This window comes from Aythya ferina (assembly GCF_964211825.1).
Source record: "Aythya ferina genome assembly, chromosome: 5".
NCBI lineage: Eukaryota > Metazoa > Chordata > Aves > Anseriformes > Anatidae > Aythya > Aythya ferina.
Window position 1 is genome coordinate 46,459,457 of NC_140301.1, and position 17,429 is coordinate 46,476,885.

Consider the following 17,429-nt stretch of genomic DNA (forward strand, 5'->3'; position numbering starts at 1 on the left):
TCAAAGATGTTTGAATTCTGTAGGAAGAAATATTGCTGGAAGATCAGAAGGTGGCATTTCTATTCCAGAGTTCGTAAGTAACCAATATGCACTGACTCGGTGAGCTGCTGTGCTGCTGGAGGGGTGGTGTCCCTCAAAATTGGGAAATTATTCCTTGTGCTGTTTGAAAATCCCTACAGTAACGTTTGCCCAAAGAAATTTTAGTGCCTTTGTCTTACTTTTGTCCATTTCTCATGTTCCAGAAATTTCATCCTCTTTGGTTAGAGATGGTATTCGGTCTAGAGGAGCATCAGCACACCCAACCTCTGAGGCATGAAGACTTCAGTGAGGAAAGGTGTTGATGCCGAATGTGGTCTGCACTCTGAGACGTGGCTTTGCGTACACTTAGTGATTCTTCTGTACACGCTCTGGAAAGTACATTTAGCAGATTTTTTTAGCACTAAGGTGTAATCTACATTAAATATTCCACCTATTTTTCATGCATTTCTGCATAAATCACCTGATAAAGCTGTACCAGTATTTTGTTTAATAGCAGAAGCACAACAACACAATAGAAACTGTGATGTGGTTTAAGGGTTGTCATGGTGAGTTTTCTTCCTCAGGCTTCAAACATCACAGGATGCTGATAATGTGAATCCAAACTACAAGAGTTAAGTTTTTTCTTCCATCTGTGTCATAGTCTAGCTGAGCTATGATTATTTTTTTAAATGTCCACACCGTTAAAAAGTCTCATTAAGAGCATTTTACTTTGGCATTATGTCAGCCCTCATTTTGCCTAAGCAATTTATGTTGTCCAAAGGCTGCCAAGAGAGCTGATGTTCTGCTTGGAGCTGATGGCAAAAAGAGCTAATAAAGTTAGAAGAGTACTGGGTTCAGCCTGCTATATCGACCTCAAAAAGCTCACAGACAGCTCAGGAACTCTCACTGAAGGGAGTTGCTAAAAAAGCTGGTATGATGCAGTGATAAGAGGTCTCCAGATAATGAAGCAGCTGGGGATTTGGGGATTTCTTACAGGTGGTGCTGCATGAGTTGGTGCAGGCCAGAGGGTTGTAGCCGTGCTGTCCCTCTTTCCTAGGTCTGCTGTAGGTGGGGAGCAGTCTGTGAGTGAGACTGAGCCTGCCTGACCTGGCTGAGAGACCATCTTTGTCCTGTGTGCTGCACAGAGTAAGAGGGCTCGTCCTTCCCCTTTTCTCTAGGACTGTGATTAGGGCTGTCCCCGTTCCTGTGAAACGTTTTTTTGTTTTGTTTTGTTTTTTGTGTGTTTTTTTTTAGGCACTGTTGTCATGGGAGAGAGGAGTGAAGACTTCCACTAGCTCAAGCCCTGCTGCTCTGCCTGGCTTTACATGTATGTCCCTGTAACTTGGGTTTATTCTGTTGTGTTCAATCACTGTAAGGACGTGAGTGCAGAAAACCTAACTCCTTGTGCTTTGGCAATGCATGGAAAGGGGGCACCCCATGTGCACATTAGGTCTGAACTAGCAGTCTGACTTCCCTCCAGAGGGAGATAAGATGAATTATCCTTTAAAATATCCTCTAAAAAAAACTGTCTGGAGGGATTTGGGATGGTCACTATGGACTGGGTGGCTGAAGCTGGGGACAACCCCATTTTAGCCAGTATGAGAGCTGTGTTTCTGCAGTCCTGGGTGTTGTGTGCTTGCAGGAGGGCAGGATGCTCACCAAGCAATTCATGTGTGTTAAGCAATGTATGCTATGTAGTGACATGGAGCAGGTGGGGGCTGTCATGCCCCTGGAAATACAGTTAGAAACAGCTCCAAACAGCTCTTGTTATCAGCAGTCTCAGGCTGTAAAACGGTGAGCATTGCTGGTTTATATTTATGCTGATAGGAAGTTCGCATGTACTTAAGTGCAGTTCCTTGTTTTTCAGCTGCATCCGCATGTGGCTGAATCCGGGTGAGTAACTGCAGGCACCCTGGTGGCTGTTTTTGTCTGGAAATGACGGGTGCTTAGCAGAAACTGGGGAACCCCACTACAGACAGGAGTTTTTTCTGGGTGTGTTTTGGGTATGTTTTCCATTTGCAGTGTCTCTTACTGCTGTGATTGCTGTGGCTCTGCTCTGTGTTTTTACTGGGAGAGCAGCCTCTCCTCTTGTGCTGATCCCATTTCTAACACCATCCTTGATCTCCACTGCCAGCTCCCCAGTGTAGAAGCAGGGGGCTAATGAATATGAGCTGCAGTTTGGAACTGCCAACACTGCAAGCTGGTTTAGTAAAAGATATTAAATTGCTTCCTGGCTGCAGTTCTCCCTTGCTGTGATGTTTGTCATCTTTTTTTTTTTGAAGGCCCTCAAACTTCACAGCACGAGTGAGACTTCAGGGATGGAGAAGGCTGTTCTAGAAAAGCAGCAAAATTGGTCTAACTGGAAAGCAGTATTTTACCACCATATTCGGTCCTGCAACAGAGAAGGCACTGCTGTCAGCAGAAGGAAAATGGCCTTTATTAACAAATACCCATGGCAGAGCTCCACTATACATGTGAAGGAGGCCAACCAGCAGTCACAATGAGCTGTGAAGGAAGGGAGCTGGGCCCGTGTTGTGGTAAGCTGGCATTGTTCGGGTCTGGAGGGTGGGAGAGAACCACCTGCAAATATAAGACACTGCAGACCAGGCCCTGCATTGCTGTTCTGGTGCATCTGTGAAAGGCCTGTTTGTCTCTAGGCAGGCCCTTCACTAGGCTGAATTAAGCTAATTCGCTAGGTTGGATTAAGCCAACGTGAGGAGTGTGAACTCACCAAAGTAGTTTTGACTCCTGTTGAAATGCTCTTCTAATTTGTGCTTGTGAGGAGGATGCCACTACATTAGAGTAAGGCAAGGTTGCCTGTACTGGTAATCAAGAGTGGTATTTGAGCTGTCAGAAAATGGCTTTGCTAGATTTGGTTATTAAGTACAATAAAGAACAGAATGAACTAGTGCTGAATGTGTGTGAGAAAGATGTATTTAGATTTTTTTTTTTTTTTAAGCCAACTCACTGCATACTTAGTAACTGGAGAAGCTGAATTTGAGGAGTGCAGGCACAGATGGCAGAAAACTCTGCGCATTTGCTGTCTATATTAACATATGCATATGTTGTGCAGCATTAGGGACTTGCACCCATATCTGCTAACCTCAATCAAAGAAAGTAAAAAAGGTGATCCAGTTTTTGTAAGAAATGCAATGTTTTGTTTTATTTTTTTTAGAAAATAAATAAGTCAGAAATTTACAATACACAATTCCAGTATTATGTTAATGCCGCGGGGGAGATATGGTCTCTTCTTGTATGTCAGACCTGGTTTGGAACATCTCATTGCCCATGTCTACTTTAGCTGTTTTTTATAGCAGCACTTCATGATGCGTTTCTCAATGCAGTTTCTAGGTGTAACAGGTCTCATGTAATAAACGCTGCATGCTGTAGGTTTGCCATGACTGAGCTCACTTTTCCAGGAAAGACAGAAAGCTGAAGAACAAGTTGAGGGGTGAGGAAGGCTAACAGGTTGCCCTGTGGAGTGGCACGTTTGGGAGACAGACTGTCTCTGCAGTCAGGAACACCGCTTGTTGTCTCAAACTAAGGGCAAAAGTTTCACTAATGAGAGGCGGGAAGAAGCAACTTTTCAGAAAGGATTCTCACCTGTTTATCTTCTATGGCTGGTTTTAAAGACTCTGTACTGTCTGCAGCTCTGTATTGCCACAGCAAAAGGTGGCTTGAATGGCTAAGTGCATTGAAGGGTCAGTTCAATGCAAGGGTCTCTGGGTAGCTGGTGCTCAGACATAGTAGCTGCAAATCTGCTCAACTGCAGGTCCAGGATTATGTGCAGCAGTGTTTTGTTTTCTGTGGTTTCCCCCCTCCCCCCCCCCCGAACACTTGTTCCTTGAAAAGATTAAAAATGTGGAAGGTTCAACTTCTATTATCTTACTGCCAGGATGAGCAGTTGTTGTAATAAAATAGTGGCAGTTCCCCTTTCCTTTTGTACCCCTAAGCATATTGTCTTCCACCACTTTTATTGTCTTGCTTATGGACAAAATGGACAACTGAAGAAAGATGAGTCTCTTTTTTTCATTTGGTCAGGTCAGTGCTTCCTCTCCCCTTATGAAGTCTGGTGAGTACAAGTGCTGAATTTTGCAAAGCCCCTGTGAGTTGGTGCATTTATGCTTTGGCAGGCCAAACTCCAGTTCTTGGGCTAATATTTCAGGGCTTGATAGAAGGAAGGCCAGAATGTCGCTACTCTGTACTGAATTATTGCTGTTTTCTGCCTTTTTAGGATCCATAAACAGAGTCTATCTTACATGGGGCTAGGAAAAGAGTTGGACCATATGTTTCCAGTTCCTTCCTTCTGGATGAGTGAGAACTTGCCGTGTCAAAGCTGTTCAGTGCAGAAGGTCATAAAACAGGTGAGAGAAAGTATGTGTGGAGGCAGGGGACAGTGATGTAAGTTCTGCATTCACAAAATAAGGTTTTGCTGTCCTAGAAAGTGGAAGTGTAAAGATGGCTAAGATGAACCTATCCTTTTCTTCTGACAAAGCCAAGATATTGGGAACCTGGACCTCCAAGTGTGTTTTGCTGGAAGATGTGATTTTAGTGAAGACAGATGACAAGAGGTATCTGCTAGGGCTGAGTGAGGCTGAGGACCATTTGCCCTTTTTAAAGTCATACAACTGGGCAATTTTCCTTCAGCATCAGGCTGTGGAACAAGACTTTTATGTTATGTCATCAACAGGGGGAAATTGGTATTAGTCCCAGGCAGGCATAATTCATAGCAAAATGGGAAGTGACTAAGGCTTTGGGGGAAGGTGTGAACAGTACTCTGGCAAACAGAAATGATGTGTGGTCTTCCCCTCCAGGCCCCAAAGAACATGGGTAGTTGAGGAGGCTGGCTTTTCCAGCAACAAGGAACATATTCTATAGATTACAGCTGAGCCCTCTGTTGTCATTAACTGGGATGGCAGCCTGTGAAAGAAGCTTCTGTTTTTTGCTGTTCTTTCTGCTACAGAATGGATAATTCAATGTATTTTTTTATGAGCTGAGCATAGCTTTCTGTGCAAGGTACTCTTATGGGCAATATAACTGGCTGGCTCTTTAAGTAACACAATTATTTTCAAACAGCTTAGAAATTTTGGTAAGTGCTGTTATCCTAAGCCTGTAATATGGAGCTAAATTAGCTCCATGGGAAAAAGTTTCTCTGACGCTCTAAAAATGTCAAATTATTGTAGGTGAGAACTCTGCATGTGTGTTTGTGTTAGCAGGAATAAATGCTAAGGCTAAGGCTCTTAGACTCCTCATAGTATTATTGCCTTATAATTGTCCAACAAGCCTGCTGAAGACTAGCAGGGTCTTCAGGAGATACTGGATCTAGATCTAAGAACGTGCCTGAAGACATATCAGAGTTATAAATTTAGAATTAGGAGTGGGAATCAGCCCCTGGGGATAAGTGGAGGTTAAAAAGAAAGAGGAAAAGCTAGAATGCTAGTAATGCACATTGCCACAGAAGGAAATGCTCTTTTATGTTTTATGGATACCATTGCACTGAAAAATCTCCTCATCTGACTACTGGGGGGAAAAAGTTAAAAAGCCAACACTGGCTGTGCAAAGGAGTGGTATGCTAACAAAAAAAAAGATGGCAGGAAGCTCTATCAAAACAACCCTCCTTCCTATAAAGAGAAGCTGTGTCTGTTAGCAGGTAGTGTTGCCAGAAGGAATGGTGCTTTACAGGACAAGAGTTTTTGCTGAGCACCTGACACCCACACTTATGTATATTTCACGGGGTGTTATTATTATATTATATATGCTTCTGTACATTTCACAGGCTGGTTGAAGCCTGTTAGTTAGGCTATTGTAGAATGTCTTTCAGTTAAAGTTTGTTCAAAGGAATCTAGCTCTGAGACTGCTATGATGTGAACAGATCTGTGATGAATGACGAAGGAACTTGGTCTGAAAATTGTCTGAACCCAGACTCAGGTATTAATGTAGACACTGCCATCAGTGTCAACAACTAGCTTGTCTTCAGCCACAGGTCCCTTCACTGCAGAATCAGGTTAGTGCTAAGACTGTAGAAGACAGTGAAGCGTGCTCTGGAAGGTGAGCTCGTCAGACTACTTTCAATACCCAGAATACCAAAGTAGTAAATCCCTGAAGAATTTCAGGGGTTTCCCAGCATGGAAAGAGTAGTTTGTAAAGCTGGTCTTTAACTTCACTATATATGTCCGTAAACATTCCTGAAGTGGAACAGTGAGTAAAGGAAGCATCTCTCAAAATCTACTTTCCTCAATATTACTATCTGTTTCAGTTTCTGGGGGTTCAGCTATAGCTATTGTAAGCCTTGACACCTCTGCCACAGGGATCTTCTCTTCCAGTTGCTCTGTAGAGTGTTGTTCTTCCTTAGGAATACTCAGAACTGCTTCATTCCACATCTTTGGCTCTTCAGGAAAGACTACTTTTGCACAGTTCTTCATGATCTCCTGCACCTCTGTATTCAGGCTTTTCAATTTCTCCTCATACTCTGCCACTGCCTCCTGCTGAAGCTGCAAACAGAGACCTTGAATCATTCTCTAAACACTGAAACAAAATAGAGTTCAGGCTGCGAATGGTATAAAAACATGCTCTAAGAGAGGCCAATATGATGAAATATTAGCACTTTGCAATTTTGGTTTCAACCCACTACTGAATGACTTATCTCCATCCCCCAGGCAAATGTTATCTTCCCTGAGGACAAAGAGGGGAGGAAGGCTGCATGCTGATTTACATTATTCTGTTTTGCATCATAATTTGATGGATGACTTGTCTGCACATTCTTTGCATATCAACCTCTAAAGTACATGAACATGTTTTCTGTGTTCTGAGAGTATGAGTAGCTCAGGAATGAGCCTCACCTCTTCTAAAAATACAAGTTCCATCACATTTTAAATTTAGGGTTTTGTATGATTGGATGGAAGCTGTTGCTGGGAGAGGGAGTGTATGAGTGCAGCAACTCTGCCTCAGCTCTGTCGAGGCTCCTGTGGAGCCACCTTCTAAACCATTCATTTTCTCAACATACTGAGGGAGTGGGTGTCTGAAGTATGTGTGCAGAGGATGAGTGTAGCTGTAATTAAAGAATACACAAGGAAGGCTGATCCCCTGGGGTAGTGTGGATTTACTGTATGGAGTAGCAGCATTGAGCCTAAGAATCATTGCCCTTACCTGGCTTTCTTTCTCCTTGATTGCTCTCAGATTATCTGCCTGCTTCTCTTCCAGTTTCCGCTGATACCTGGCTGTTTTTTCTATCACCTTTAAGAGAAGAAAAAAAGAAAAAAAACACCAAATTTTAAGTTTTCATAAACAAATGCTTGTAACAGCAAGACAGGGTTATAAAGCACATGCCCACAGTAACGTTCTCACTCCCAATTCTGAACAACTTCTGCTGGTTCTGAGTTACTTGCCCAGTACTCAAGACCATGAACACCAATGCTACATAAGCACTGCAAAAGTATACATAACATGTACATGCACTCACACACAGGGCCATGCTCTAGAAGGGGATTGGTAGGACAATCTCCTCTTCTGCAAGATTTCACACATTATTAATTAAATAGATGTGGGGTTATGCTGCCAATTAGTAATGCTTACAAAAAAACCCGCTACATACTACCTGAATTAGGAAGTCAGAAGCTAGACTGCTCTGTTTGCACTATGTCTGCAGCCTGGTGGGAGGACTGATTAAATCCTGAAGGACCTGCAGTGTCTTAAGTGTAGTAACTGTCTTCAGCTGCACTTTAGTTGACTAAAGTACATGTTCAATCCTCAATACAGTAGCAATTTAATGGGATTTAAATACCTTAGAGAACTCGCATTCTGTCTGTGACACATGCTGATGACGTACATGAGACACCCCCACTTTGCAGAAAACAGACATGCTGTGGCAGATTGTCACAGAACTTACCAGTTTGATTGTTTGCACCACTTCCTGAATATGAGAGTTATTTATTTCTTTCTTCAACCTTTAAAGAAAAGAAATGTATAAAAAAAACTAGAATCCATCTGTTATCTTGATACAAAACCTGTTTATCAATACTGATAAAGTGCCATACAGCAAGATAGGACTGCTAGTGCCCACACAGAGACAGGTGTGGTATACTTGCTTAGCGTCCTCCTACATTACAAGCTTTCTCCAATTTTAGGAAAAGGCAAATAAACACCATTCAAATTTGACAGAGACATTAGTTAAACAATTGAATGTAAAATTCTTTTTTTTTTTTTTCAGTTTAACAGACAGCAAAATGACCTTACTCTGAGCAAGAAGCAGAAGAGGCAGTGTACCCTCTTTTCTATACCCTTAAACATACAGAACTGTTAAAATTGATTCATATCAAGCAGTACTTGAGTACACAAGCCTGGTAGCAGAATATTATTTTTATAACAAAATGATTGTAAAGGAAGGATGCAGCCATTATATGCCCAAATACAACCTCTTAATTGAGAGGGCTGCTGAAATTTAGTACAGATTCTACAGAGGCTTGGGAAGACCTGGTTTTGATTCTACAGGGCAAAGTGCCCACTAAGGCATGAAGGCAGGCAGGAAATATTTAGAAGCACTCTTAGAATTCAACTGAACTGGCTGCAAGGTACGTTATCACTTTGGCAAGTAACTGAGACATGTAACAGAGCCAAAGACACAGGGGCCACAGGGGAGGGTCATCTCCAAGGTACCATTTCTCCATCATAACGACCTTCCCCTGTATTTTTGTATTAGCTCCTAATCCCTGCAGAAGGGTATATTTCTTTAGAAATATTCCCTTCTATGCCTCTATGCCTCTATGCTTCTATGCTCTATGCCTCTCTGGCTATTCAGAAATCCAGTAAGTGACATGGATCTTGCTGACTGCCATACACAAAAAGAATTAAGCCTAGGCAGAAAGCTCCAGAAGCCGCTGTCAGCAGCAACTGCAGGAATGACATTATTATTGCAGCTAGGGAGCAGATGTTTGGCTTCACTGTGTATATGCCTGCGTACTGAAATGAAATTGCAAAAACAATGCTATGCTATGAGAGAGGGCAGGCCAGCAAACCTTCCTTGACCCCCCGTAGCTCTGCCACTACCTGTTTGGTTGCTTTAGAAAGTTTTCTTGATGGTGACAGAGACTGTGGAGTAGCACTGTTCCCTGCCTGAAGCAGTATAGCTAGCATTCCCCATAGGTAAAGACCAATAACATCTTCCTCAGTACCTCTCCTGAGCAGCCTTGTCACTAGTATTCCGCATCATGGCTTGGATTCGGTCCACTCTCTTTGCCTCCAGCTTCTTCTTAATATCTTTAATATTACTGTGGAGAGAAAAGTGTGCTGTGAGAGACAGGACTGCTTATAAGCCCCACAGGCTGACAGAGCAGCGTTAGCCCACCACACATACTCTCTGAAGAGTGCCTACTGCATAGAAAAGCAAAGTTGAGTGATTGCAAGACAAAGTTGCAAGTCTTAAAAATATTTTAAGTCCTGGAGGTCTTTTTTTTTTTTTTTTTGTTCTCTTGAGTCAGAGCAAAAGTACAGGAGAAAACACATTATATAATTAGGTTGTATTGTATACCTACATTTGGATTCCTCTGGAGCAGCAGCACACTTACTGAAAGTACTTGAGGGAAAGGCTGTGGATGTGGTCTACCTAGATGTCAGAAAGGCTTTTGGCGCTGTTTCGAAAACTGTGTTTGGTTTTGTGCCCCTCACTACAAGAAGGACAGGAGGTGCTGAAGCATATCCAAAGAAGGGCAATGAAGTTAGTGAAGTGTCTGAAGAACAAGTCTTATGAGGAGCAGCTGAGTGGGATAATTTAGCCTGGAGAAAAGGAGGCTCAAGGGAGACCTTATCGCACTCTAATTACCTTAAGAGAGGTTGTATCGAGGTGGGCATTGGTCTCTTCTCCTAAGGAGCAAGTGATGGGACAAGAGGAAATGGCCTGAAGTTGTGTCAGAGGACATTTAGACTGGATATTAGGAAAAAATTTCTTCACTGAAAGGGTTGTGAAGCACTGAAATAGCCTGCCCAGTGAAGTAGTTGAGTCACCATCCCTAGAGGTCTTCAAAATATTTTTAGATATGACATGGTTTAGTGATGGACTTGGTAGTGCTAGGTTATAAAGGTTGGACTAGATGATCTTAGAGGTTGTTCCAACCTAAGTGATTCTACCTTCTATGATTCTACTTAAACTGCTAAATTTAAAAAAAAAAAAAAAAAAAAGAGAGAAGGAAATACATGGTTATATGAGAGCTAAAAAAGAACACCTGAGGCAGGTAGAATGGAGCGTCAACTACGGGATGTGATCCACAAAGCAGAGACCATAAATGCTTGGAAGACATTCGATCAGTGAGTAAGATAGTTTAAAAGAAAAAAAAAAATAAAATCAAACAACTAAGAACTCTGTCCTTGACTGAGACATATGTGGCCATCAAAAATGCTACCTAGAGGCCAGGGAAGGTGACAAGACAGGTGGAGAAAGGTGTTAGTGTTAGATGTAAGAGTCTGCTGACACAAAATCAGTGCCTACATGCTGGCCATCCAGGTACAAAATGATTACAGCAGGACAGTTGCTGAGGTGTACATGAGAATGGCCATCAGATTGTAGCCCATCCATCTGGAGTCCTGCATCCAACAGTGGAAAGAAGATATGCTTAAGGGAAGCAAAAGAAAGAGAACAGCCTTAGGGTAATTTTTCCCTTCTACACCTTACCAGTTTCGTGTCTATGCTCCAGTTTCTATGCATTTATCTCCCATGCACGTCTCTCATACTTAGAGTTTAGCTCTACTTTTAGACTGCTTCTTGCCCTGAGAGGCAAGGAACTGCATTTATTTGCTCTGTGGAAGTACTCCCTGAGTATTTCACTGGGTGTTCCACATTTCTTCTCTTATGAGAAACAGTGAGTAATCACTTCCCTGTTCTTCTTCTCCATACCATTCATGATTTTACACATTTGTCACATCCCCCTCAATCATCTGTTCTCCAAGCTGAGTCCTGTTTAATTTCTTTTTGTACAGAAATTACTCCTTACTGTTGATTATCCTTGTCACTCCTTGCTCTTTCAAAGGTTTTTGTTTAAGATGGCATACTGAAAAGGTGACTGCACTGTGGAAATACATCTGGAGGTTATGCTGACTTTACTATCTGCCTCTCCCACACGCTTCTCAATCTTTCTTCCATATAAGATCTCAAGAATCTTGCTCAAGATCTCTGAATCTTTCTCAGGTTCCTCACAGCTAGCTGTAGATGTGACTATACTAAATGATATTCTATTGGTAGGAAACCATTACCTAGCTACTCAATGGGTTTTTCTTAGTCCTGTCTGAATATAATTAATAGCCGAGAGAAACAGAATCTTTCTTGATGGGAGGATACAAAAAGAGGAAGTTTTGTCTGACTTAGCAACTAAGGGTTGTGAGAGGATTTAATGGCAAAGAAGAATGAGCAAGGATTTTAGCTTCAGGAAAGTGTTACTGCAAGAACAAATGGATACATGTCTGGCTAGAAATTAGTGAATCGATTCTGCCAGCCTATTTAAGTAGCGGCCAAAACTCCACTCACTCTGAGCTGGTCAGTCTCTGGAAGGGATTAAGTGATGTACTGACTACAGCAGACAGAAATGACATCCAGTGACTGACACTTTTACTTCCTATCTTTCTGAATTAGTCAGTCAAGGCTACTTACTACAGCTCAAACACTTGTACCTATTTAGTTCCTCGTGGTAGGAACACCATGCTGTGAGTCACAAGACAAGAGCTGTCTTCCCAACACTGCCACTGTGTAACTGTGAGAGAGCCTACATCACATTGCTGTGCCTCAATTTCTCACCAAAGAAATACTTCTCTTCTCCCATATTCACTCGCTCACTGTAGTACATTGCTCTGAGATCTAACAGAAAATGCTACCCGAAATAAGAGCTATGCGTTATCACTTTGCTATTCAAGTACTAAATTTACCTTTCTGATGACTCCTTCAGTGCCTTCAGCTCAGCTGTCTGCTTCTCTTTGGCTAACTCCGTTATCTTGGTAACTTGCTGTTTGAGGGATGAAAACAAGATCAAAAACAAACAAAGATGAGACATAATGCACCATCAATATCTAATTACCACCAGATTCAACTTTATCCCTCCCTGTACTGAATTCCAAGGGCCCGCTTGGAATCCACGAGGCTCTGTACAAACCCTTGCACCACATCAGAGAGCTCAGACATGCAAAAAGATCAGACTGTGCTAGTGGACTGACTGCACCAAGGCTTCAGAAGCATACTCTGTGAGCCAGGTCACACAACTCCAGGTTGTCTTTGTGGACAGCCTCCTATCTTTCTGTGCTGGAGACAACAACAGATTCATGGTACTTGTGGGTAAATGGGAAATAGCACTGGAGCCTACCTTCTAAACAACAAGCTAACAAGAGGATGAGCCTCCTATCCTGTGGAAACTATTGCTATAATGTCAGTTCAGTGAACCTTCTCTGCACTGCTGAGATAGCTGGAAAGGAGAAAATCTGTCTGCTGGTCTAAGTGCCGTGTAGAGAGAACTCAGTTTTTTATTTCATTTTTGTAGCTTTGATCACTAAATCTCACATTTGACAGAGTTGGGAGATGGGGAGGTTTTGTTCCTTTGGCTTCTCTGTCTGGTGATAAGCATGATTTCTACATAATCTAGTTCTGAAGAAACTGTTTTTTTAGATTTTTTTTCAGGGTTGGTATACGATAGCCAGTATGGCATACAGCTTTACAAGGTTCTTGTCTAGCCAAAGTGCACCAGGGAAATTTAAGACATGATGCAAATTCCTCAGCAAAATAACAATAGGAAAAGGCCTCAGATTCCTGGAGTCACCCCCTTTTCATTACAATGGGTAGGTAGCATATGCCATACTTACTATTACTGTCTGTGGACTGCAATTTTTCTCCAGGCATTGTGTCTCTTGCTAGTGTTTGCTCAAGGTGGTGGGCCCAAGGGGGCAGGAAACACTCGCGCGCTGCGGGACCAACTGGCAACACCTCATGTAGGTACTTACTTTGACTTCAACTAAGACAAACTGGAAGGCACTTTCCAAATTTCAAGAGGAATGAGATCCAGCACTGCTGTCAGTGCTAAGGGATGGTCCTCAGAGTACTGTCCCTTGCAAGGCTTTCCATTCATTAGCATGGATGTGTGCCAATAGAAAGCACTGGATGTATTGTTGGGGCTGCTCTGTTCCCATGTGTCAGCTGTTCTGGTTGCGTGACAGCAGTGGATGCAACTGCCCCTACAGCATTGTCTGTAATGCTCTGATGCTTACCACTGGTGAACCTGCAGGGCTTCCGAGGTGTCACCCTACCTCTGATGGTATTGCATTGAGCAGGCAGCTGTGAGAAGCATGGTACAACCTGATGTACCCATGCTCCTATACAGTTTTGCACTTGGCAACATATGAAGCCAATAAATGCTATGTTAACCTGAAGCTAAGCTATCAGAAGAGATTGAGACAGAGCCTGATGTGCACCAGGGCAGTTGCTTCTCATATTTTTTTCAAATTGCAGGCCTTTAAAAATGTTTCTGCTGGATGTTGTAGCTTCTACCAACTAAGTATCACTGTCTACATTCTTTTAATTATACTGTATGGACCTAACAATTGCTATGAGGAGTGTTTTCTGCCCCGTGGCCACATTTCTGAGTTCACAGTTCAGTGAAGAACTTGGTTTTTCACATTGTCCTTGAAGGGGTTCTCCCAGGCTACATTTTTTGTCGACAGATGCAGTCCTTACCTCTGTGGCATGCTGTTCCTTCCTCCTTCGAATCCCATCATAGTGTTCTTCCCCCAGCTGGATGAGGTCCATCTTCAACCTCTCTTTCAGTTCCAAAACTTGGCTATCTATGCTTTCTGCCATTACTACAGGATTTGCACATGTAGTATCAACATCAGCTATTGTCAGACTCCTGCAGAACAGATACAGCAGCTGTGCTGCTTCTAGAGATGCTTATATGCTCCCAACAGTCCCACCCATCCATCCCTCAATAAAACCAGGGAGATGTGGATGTCCACATCACTCCATACTCCCCTCAGAGAAAGGGAGCACACTGCTCACCCGTGTTTATCTGAGGGGTTTTCATGACCCAGAGGCCAGATACCCCTGCTGAAAACCTTGTGCTGTATTTACCTCTTCTTCTGGGTTTTCCTGGAGTGTATTGCCCTTTTCTTGCCTCCATGGTAGATAGGTTCCGAAAAGAGGACAGAATATTTCTGCAGCAGCTCTTCCCTCCGTTTACTTCCTTTCCGTTCCAGCTCCTTTAGCTCCTTCTCCTGTTTCTTCAGCAGCTTCAGAAAGAGCTTCATCTGCTGCAGTTCTGCGAGGCTGGCTGTCTGAGGCTCTAAAATATAAAAATAGAGGCCGTTTTCTCTCACACACTATTTCTCACCCTTCTGTGATGTCTTTTGGGGTCAGACAGTTTTTTTCAGCACTGCCTTCATTCAGCTTTTCCTCTCTCTTTTAAGCTTTACATACAGCTCAGTTCCCCATCTGGTGGATGCCTGGCCTGGGGACAGCCAGAAGAATTGCTGCCTTTTGGTATTTTGGCCGCAAGAACACAATAGTGGTAACGTGCTATTAGGTCTATCTCAGGACTTGGATCTTTTTCCACAAGTCTAAGCATCCCAAACACACCCCAACTGTTAAGCTAGCTGGCAGTTCTAATTGCAAGTGAAAAGCTTTGTTATTTAATTACTTTTTTTTTTTTTTTTTTTTTTGCAAAGCCAAGTTACAATGACAGGAGCTTTTATTCCTTCCAGTTCTAACAGCTGGCATTCCCTCAGTTGTCAGGAGTGAGTGAAAGGCCTTTTAAGGTAGGTGAAAATATGAGGAGGGAAGGTGCCTGTGAACTGTTGGAGAACTTTGTTATCTGACAGTAGCAAGTCACTAAGATGTGGTTATCTGTGGCAGAAAAGCCACAAGGAGTTATCTTCTCAGGGGAAGTAACTGTTTTTTGGCGTGGAATGTGTAAAAATTAACAGAACTCGTGGGCGTGTCTGCAGTGCAATGCTGCACAGGGTCAACTACTTATAAAAGGCTTGAAGGCTTGTATTGAGGAAACTCAAGTATACAACTTAAATGCAAGTCTTGGTCAAAAAGTTTAGACTTTCAAACCAGAGCCCACTACACTTCCATATTATGCGATGCCTCTTGCCAGAATACATATTTAATGTAATCATAGTACTGTCTCATGGAGCATTTTTGTTTATGAAGAACTTAAAAACAACCAACCAAACAAAAATGCAACCAAAACCAAAAACCAACAACAACAACAACAAAATATCTGCTGCATATAGCAATTATTTGGCAACATGTCCTGAGGGCAACAGGTTTACTCTTGTACCTTCTGTTCAATTTTGTAGTGTAGGCACACTGGTTATTAGTGTTTTGTATCGATTTGTACCATACTGCATTGGGACAAAAAAAAAAAAAAAAAAAAAAAACAGAAAAAAAACCCAGCTGAACAATACCTTATTACATGTCTGGTTTAGTCAAAGTAATGGACTCATCAAATCTGGCCAGAGCAGATCTTGTGTGATATCTCTAAGCCTCCTACCTTGCTATGAAGTTGAAGTGCGGCAGTGTTGCTGCAGCCTGTGGCCCCAGAAGGCTAATGCTTGAGTGGTCCAAAGCTCTTCTCACTAATCTGTGCTTATTACATCAGTGGCTGAGCGGGCATAAGACATAGACCATGGCAACTCCCAAGTCTCTTTTTTCCTGGAGAACTGCCGTGAGCCCATTCCCAGCCTGAGAGCTTGTCATGCACCAGAGCAGTTGTCAAACTGGGCAAATGGTGCTGTAGGCAGGGGAAGGGGGTTCCGATGCCAAGGGATTCAAGTAGTTTGTCCTTTATGCTGGCTACATCCAGCAGGGCTGAGTCAGGCCTTTATTAATTTACAAACAGGTTTCAATTCTATCCTGGTTGGAAATTAGGCAGCAAGGGAATGCGAGATAACTGGCAAAGCCTCAGCCCATAGGAACAGCATAAAGGGAGTTACCTGTAATCTGTGTCACTTCTATCACATTTTCATCCTTGGCCAAAGCCATTGCTCCTGAAATCACAAGAAGTTCCTGTTTATGTTCTATCTTGAACCTTTGGGTTGAAAAAGGACAGTAGAGAGCTCATCAAGAACACGAGCCACACAAAGGTTGCTGGTGTGAATAGAAAAGAATTAATTAAGCTACTGAGATGCAAAAGTGCTTGGGAATATTGTTAACAGGCACAGCAGAAAAAGAACAGGATTCTTGACTTTGATGGAGAAAAAAGGGCATTTGGTCTGTAATAACTGAATATTGCTAGTGATGATTTGGAATGTGTTAACTTGCTTTGATTAGTTGAGGAGGATATTTGAGACTATAATGAAATTTGAAGAAACAGATTGCTTCAATGCCAACATATTTTAAAGGATACTAACTACATTAATACAGCTAATATGGAAGAAACACAGATTAGCTGTCAATTACTACACAATAGATCAGAACAGAATGAGTTAATCTAAGTGCATGGTAGAGGACATGCTCTTACCTAACTTGAAATTACTCTATCAATCAGTTTGGATTAGAAGCATATTAAAGGAATGTTCCCTCTGGCACTTTCACCAATATATCTTTAATGTTTGTTGGTTTGTTTTGCAAGGCCAAGAAGGTGCCAGAATGAGAGGAACAAACAATGTGAGATCTTTCTCTGCTACTCCGTATTTGAACAGAGTAATAAATGCTTTTTATAGTAGTAAAAAATGAAAGAGACTTTGTCTCTTGACTTCTGGTCAGGCAAATCTGTAATTATTTTTTTTTAACTCATGGCCGAGCAGAGTTGTATGGCTTTTGCTCTCATTATGTTAATAGGTCCCCATTTGATCTAGTGGTCAAAACTGGACTGTGCTCCATTCACAGTCTTGCAGAATGCCAGATGTGGGATCTGCTTACTCTGAACTTGTAGTGCATCTTACAAACGAGTCTCATGATGAATAAAATTACCAGTCTATACGGCTCCCCAAATATTACATAACAGAATGCTGGTTTAAGTGCAGTTTCAAAATGTAGAGTTTTCAAAGAGATCTGAACATACTTAAAATATCAGAAGTCAGAGCGATCTATAGAAAAAGAACCTTGAACAACAAAGAGGTGAAGAGCAGGAAGGTGTTAAGTGATAGAATCAAGCCAGATCTTACGACCATTCTCTCACAAGCGTCCAGAACTCCCATGTCTTTGCTCAAAATTAAAGTCCAACCTCCAATTTCACACTTGGGATAAAAAGCTACATCTCTGCCACAGACCACTTCTCCCTCGATTCCCTCCTAAGGTAGTTACCTCCCAGGAAACAGTGATACTAGCCCAACAAGTTAGCCCCGACTTGGAGAGAAAAGCCATTCATGCCAGCTGAGCCTTCAAATTGATTCCTAGTATTCCTAGTGGGTATCTGGGATTACTTTTTTGTTGTGGAGTAAAAGCA

At 42.3% G+C, this 17,429-nt stretch overlaps 1 protein-coding gene and 1 long non-coding RNA gene across 3 annotated transcripts in view; one reads left to right on the plus strand and one right to left on the minus strand.

Annotated features, from left to right (window-relative positions):
- Positions 1 to 2,021: 2,021 nt before the first annotated feature.
- Positions 2,022 to 5,170, plus strand: LOC311438388. Its single transcript, XR_014694073.1, has 2 exons — positions 2,022 to 2,555; positions 4,253 to 5,170. It is a non-coding gene; the product is annotated as an uncharacterized lncRNA (long non-coding RNA).
- PLCB2 (phospholipase C beta 2) overlaps positions 3,154 to 17,429 on the minus strand; it is a 61,638-nt gene continuing 47,362 nt past the window's right edge. The window contains exons 26-33 of one of the 2 annotated variants that reach the window (XM_084522702.1): positions 15,976 to 16,029; positions 14,108 to 14,318; positions 13,715 to 13,886; positions 11,923 to 11,999; positions 9,186 to 9,281; positions 7,904 to 7,961; positions 7,165 to 7,251; positions 3,154 to 6,509 (exon numbers count right to left, since the gene is read on the minus strand). In XM_084522702.1, coding sequence (XP_084378828.1) covers positions 6,237 to 6,509; positions 7,165 to 7,251; positions 7,904 to 7,961; positions 9,186 to 9,281; positions 11,923 to 11,999; positions 13,715 to 13,886; positions 14,108 to 14,318; positions 15,976 to 16,029 — 1,028 coding nt within the window. In that variant the 3' untranslated portion in view covers positions 3,154 to 6,236. The remainder of the gene's footprint in view (positions 6,510 to 7,164; positions 7,252 to 7,903; positions 7,962 to 9,185; positions 9,282 to 11,922; positions 12,000 to 13,714; positions 13,887 to 14,107; positions 14,319 to 15,975; positions 16,030 to 17,429) is intronic. The other variant, XM_084522703.1, reaches the window with a different exon arrangement.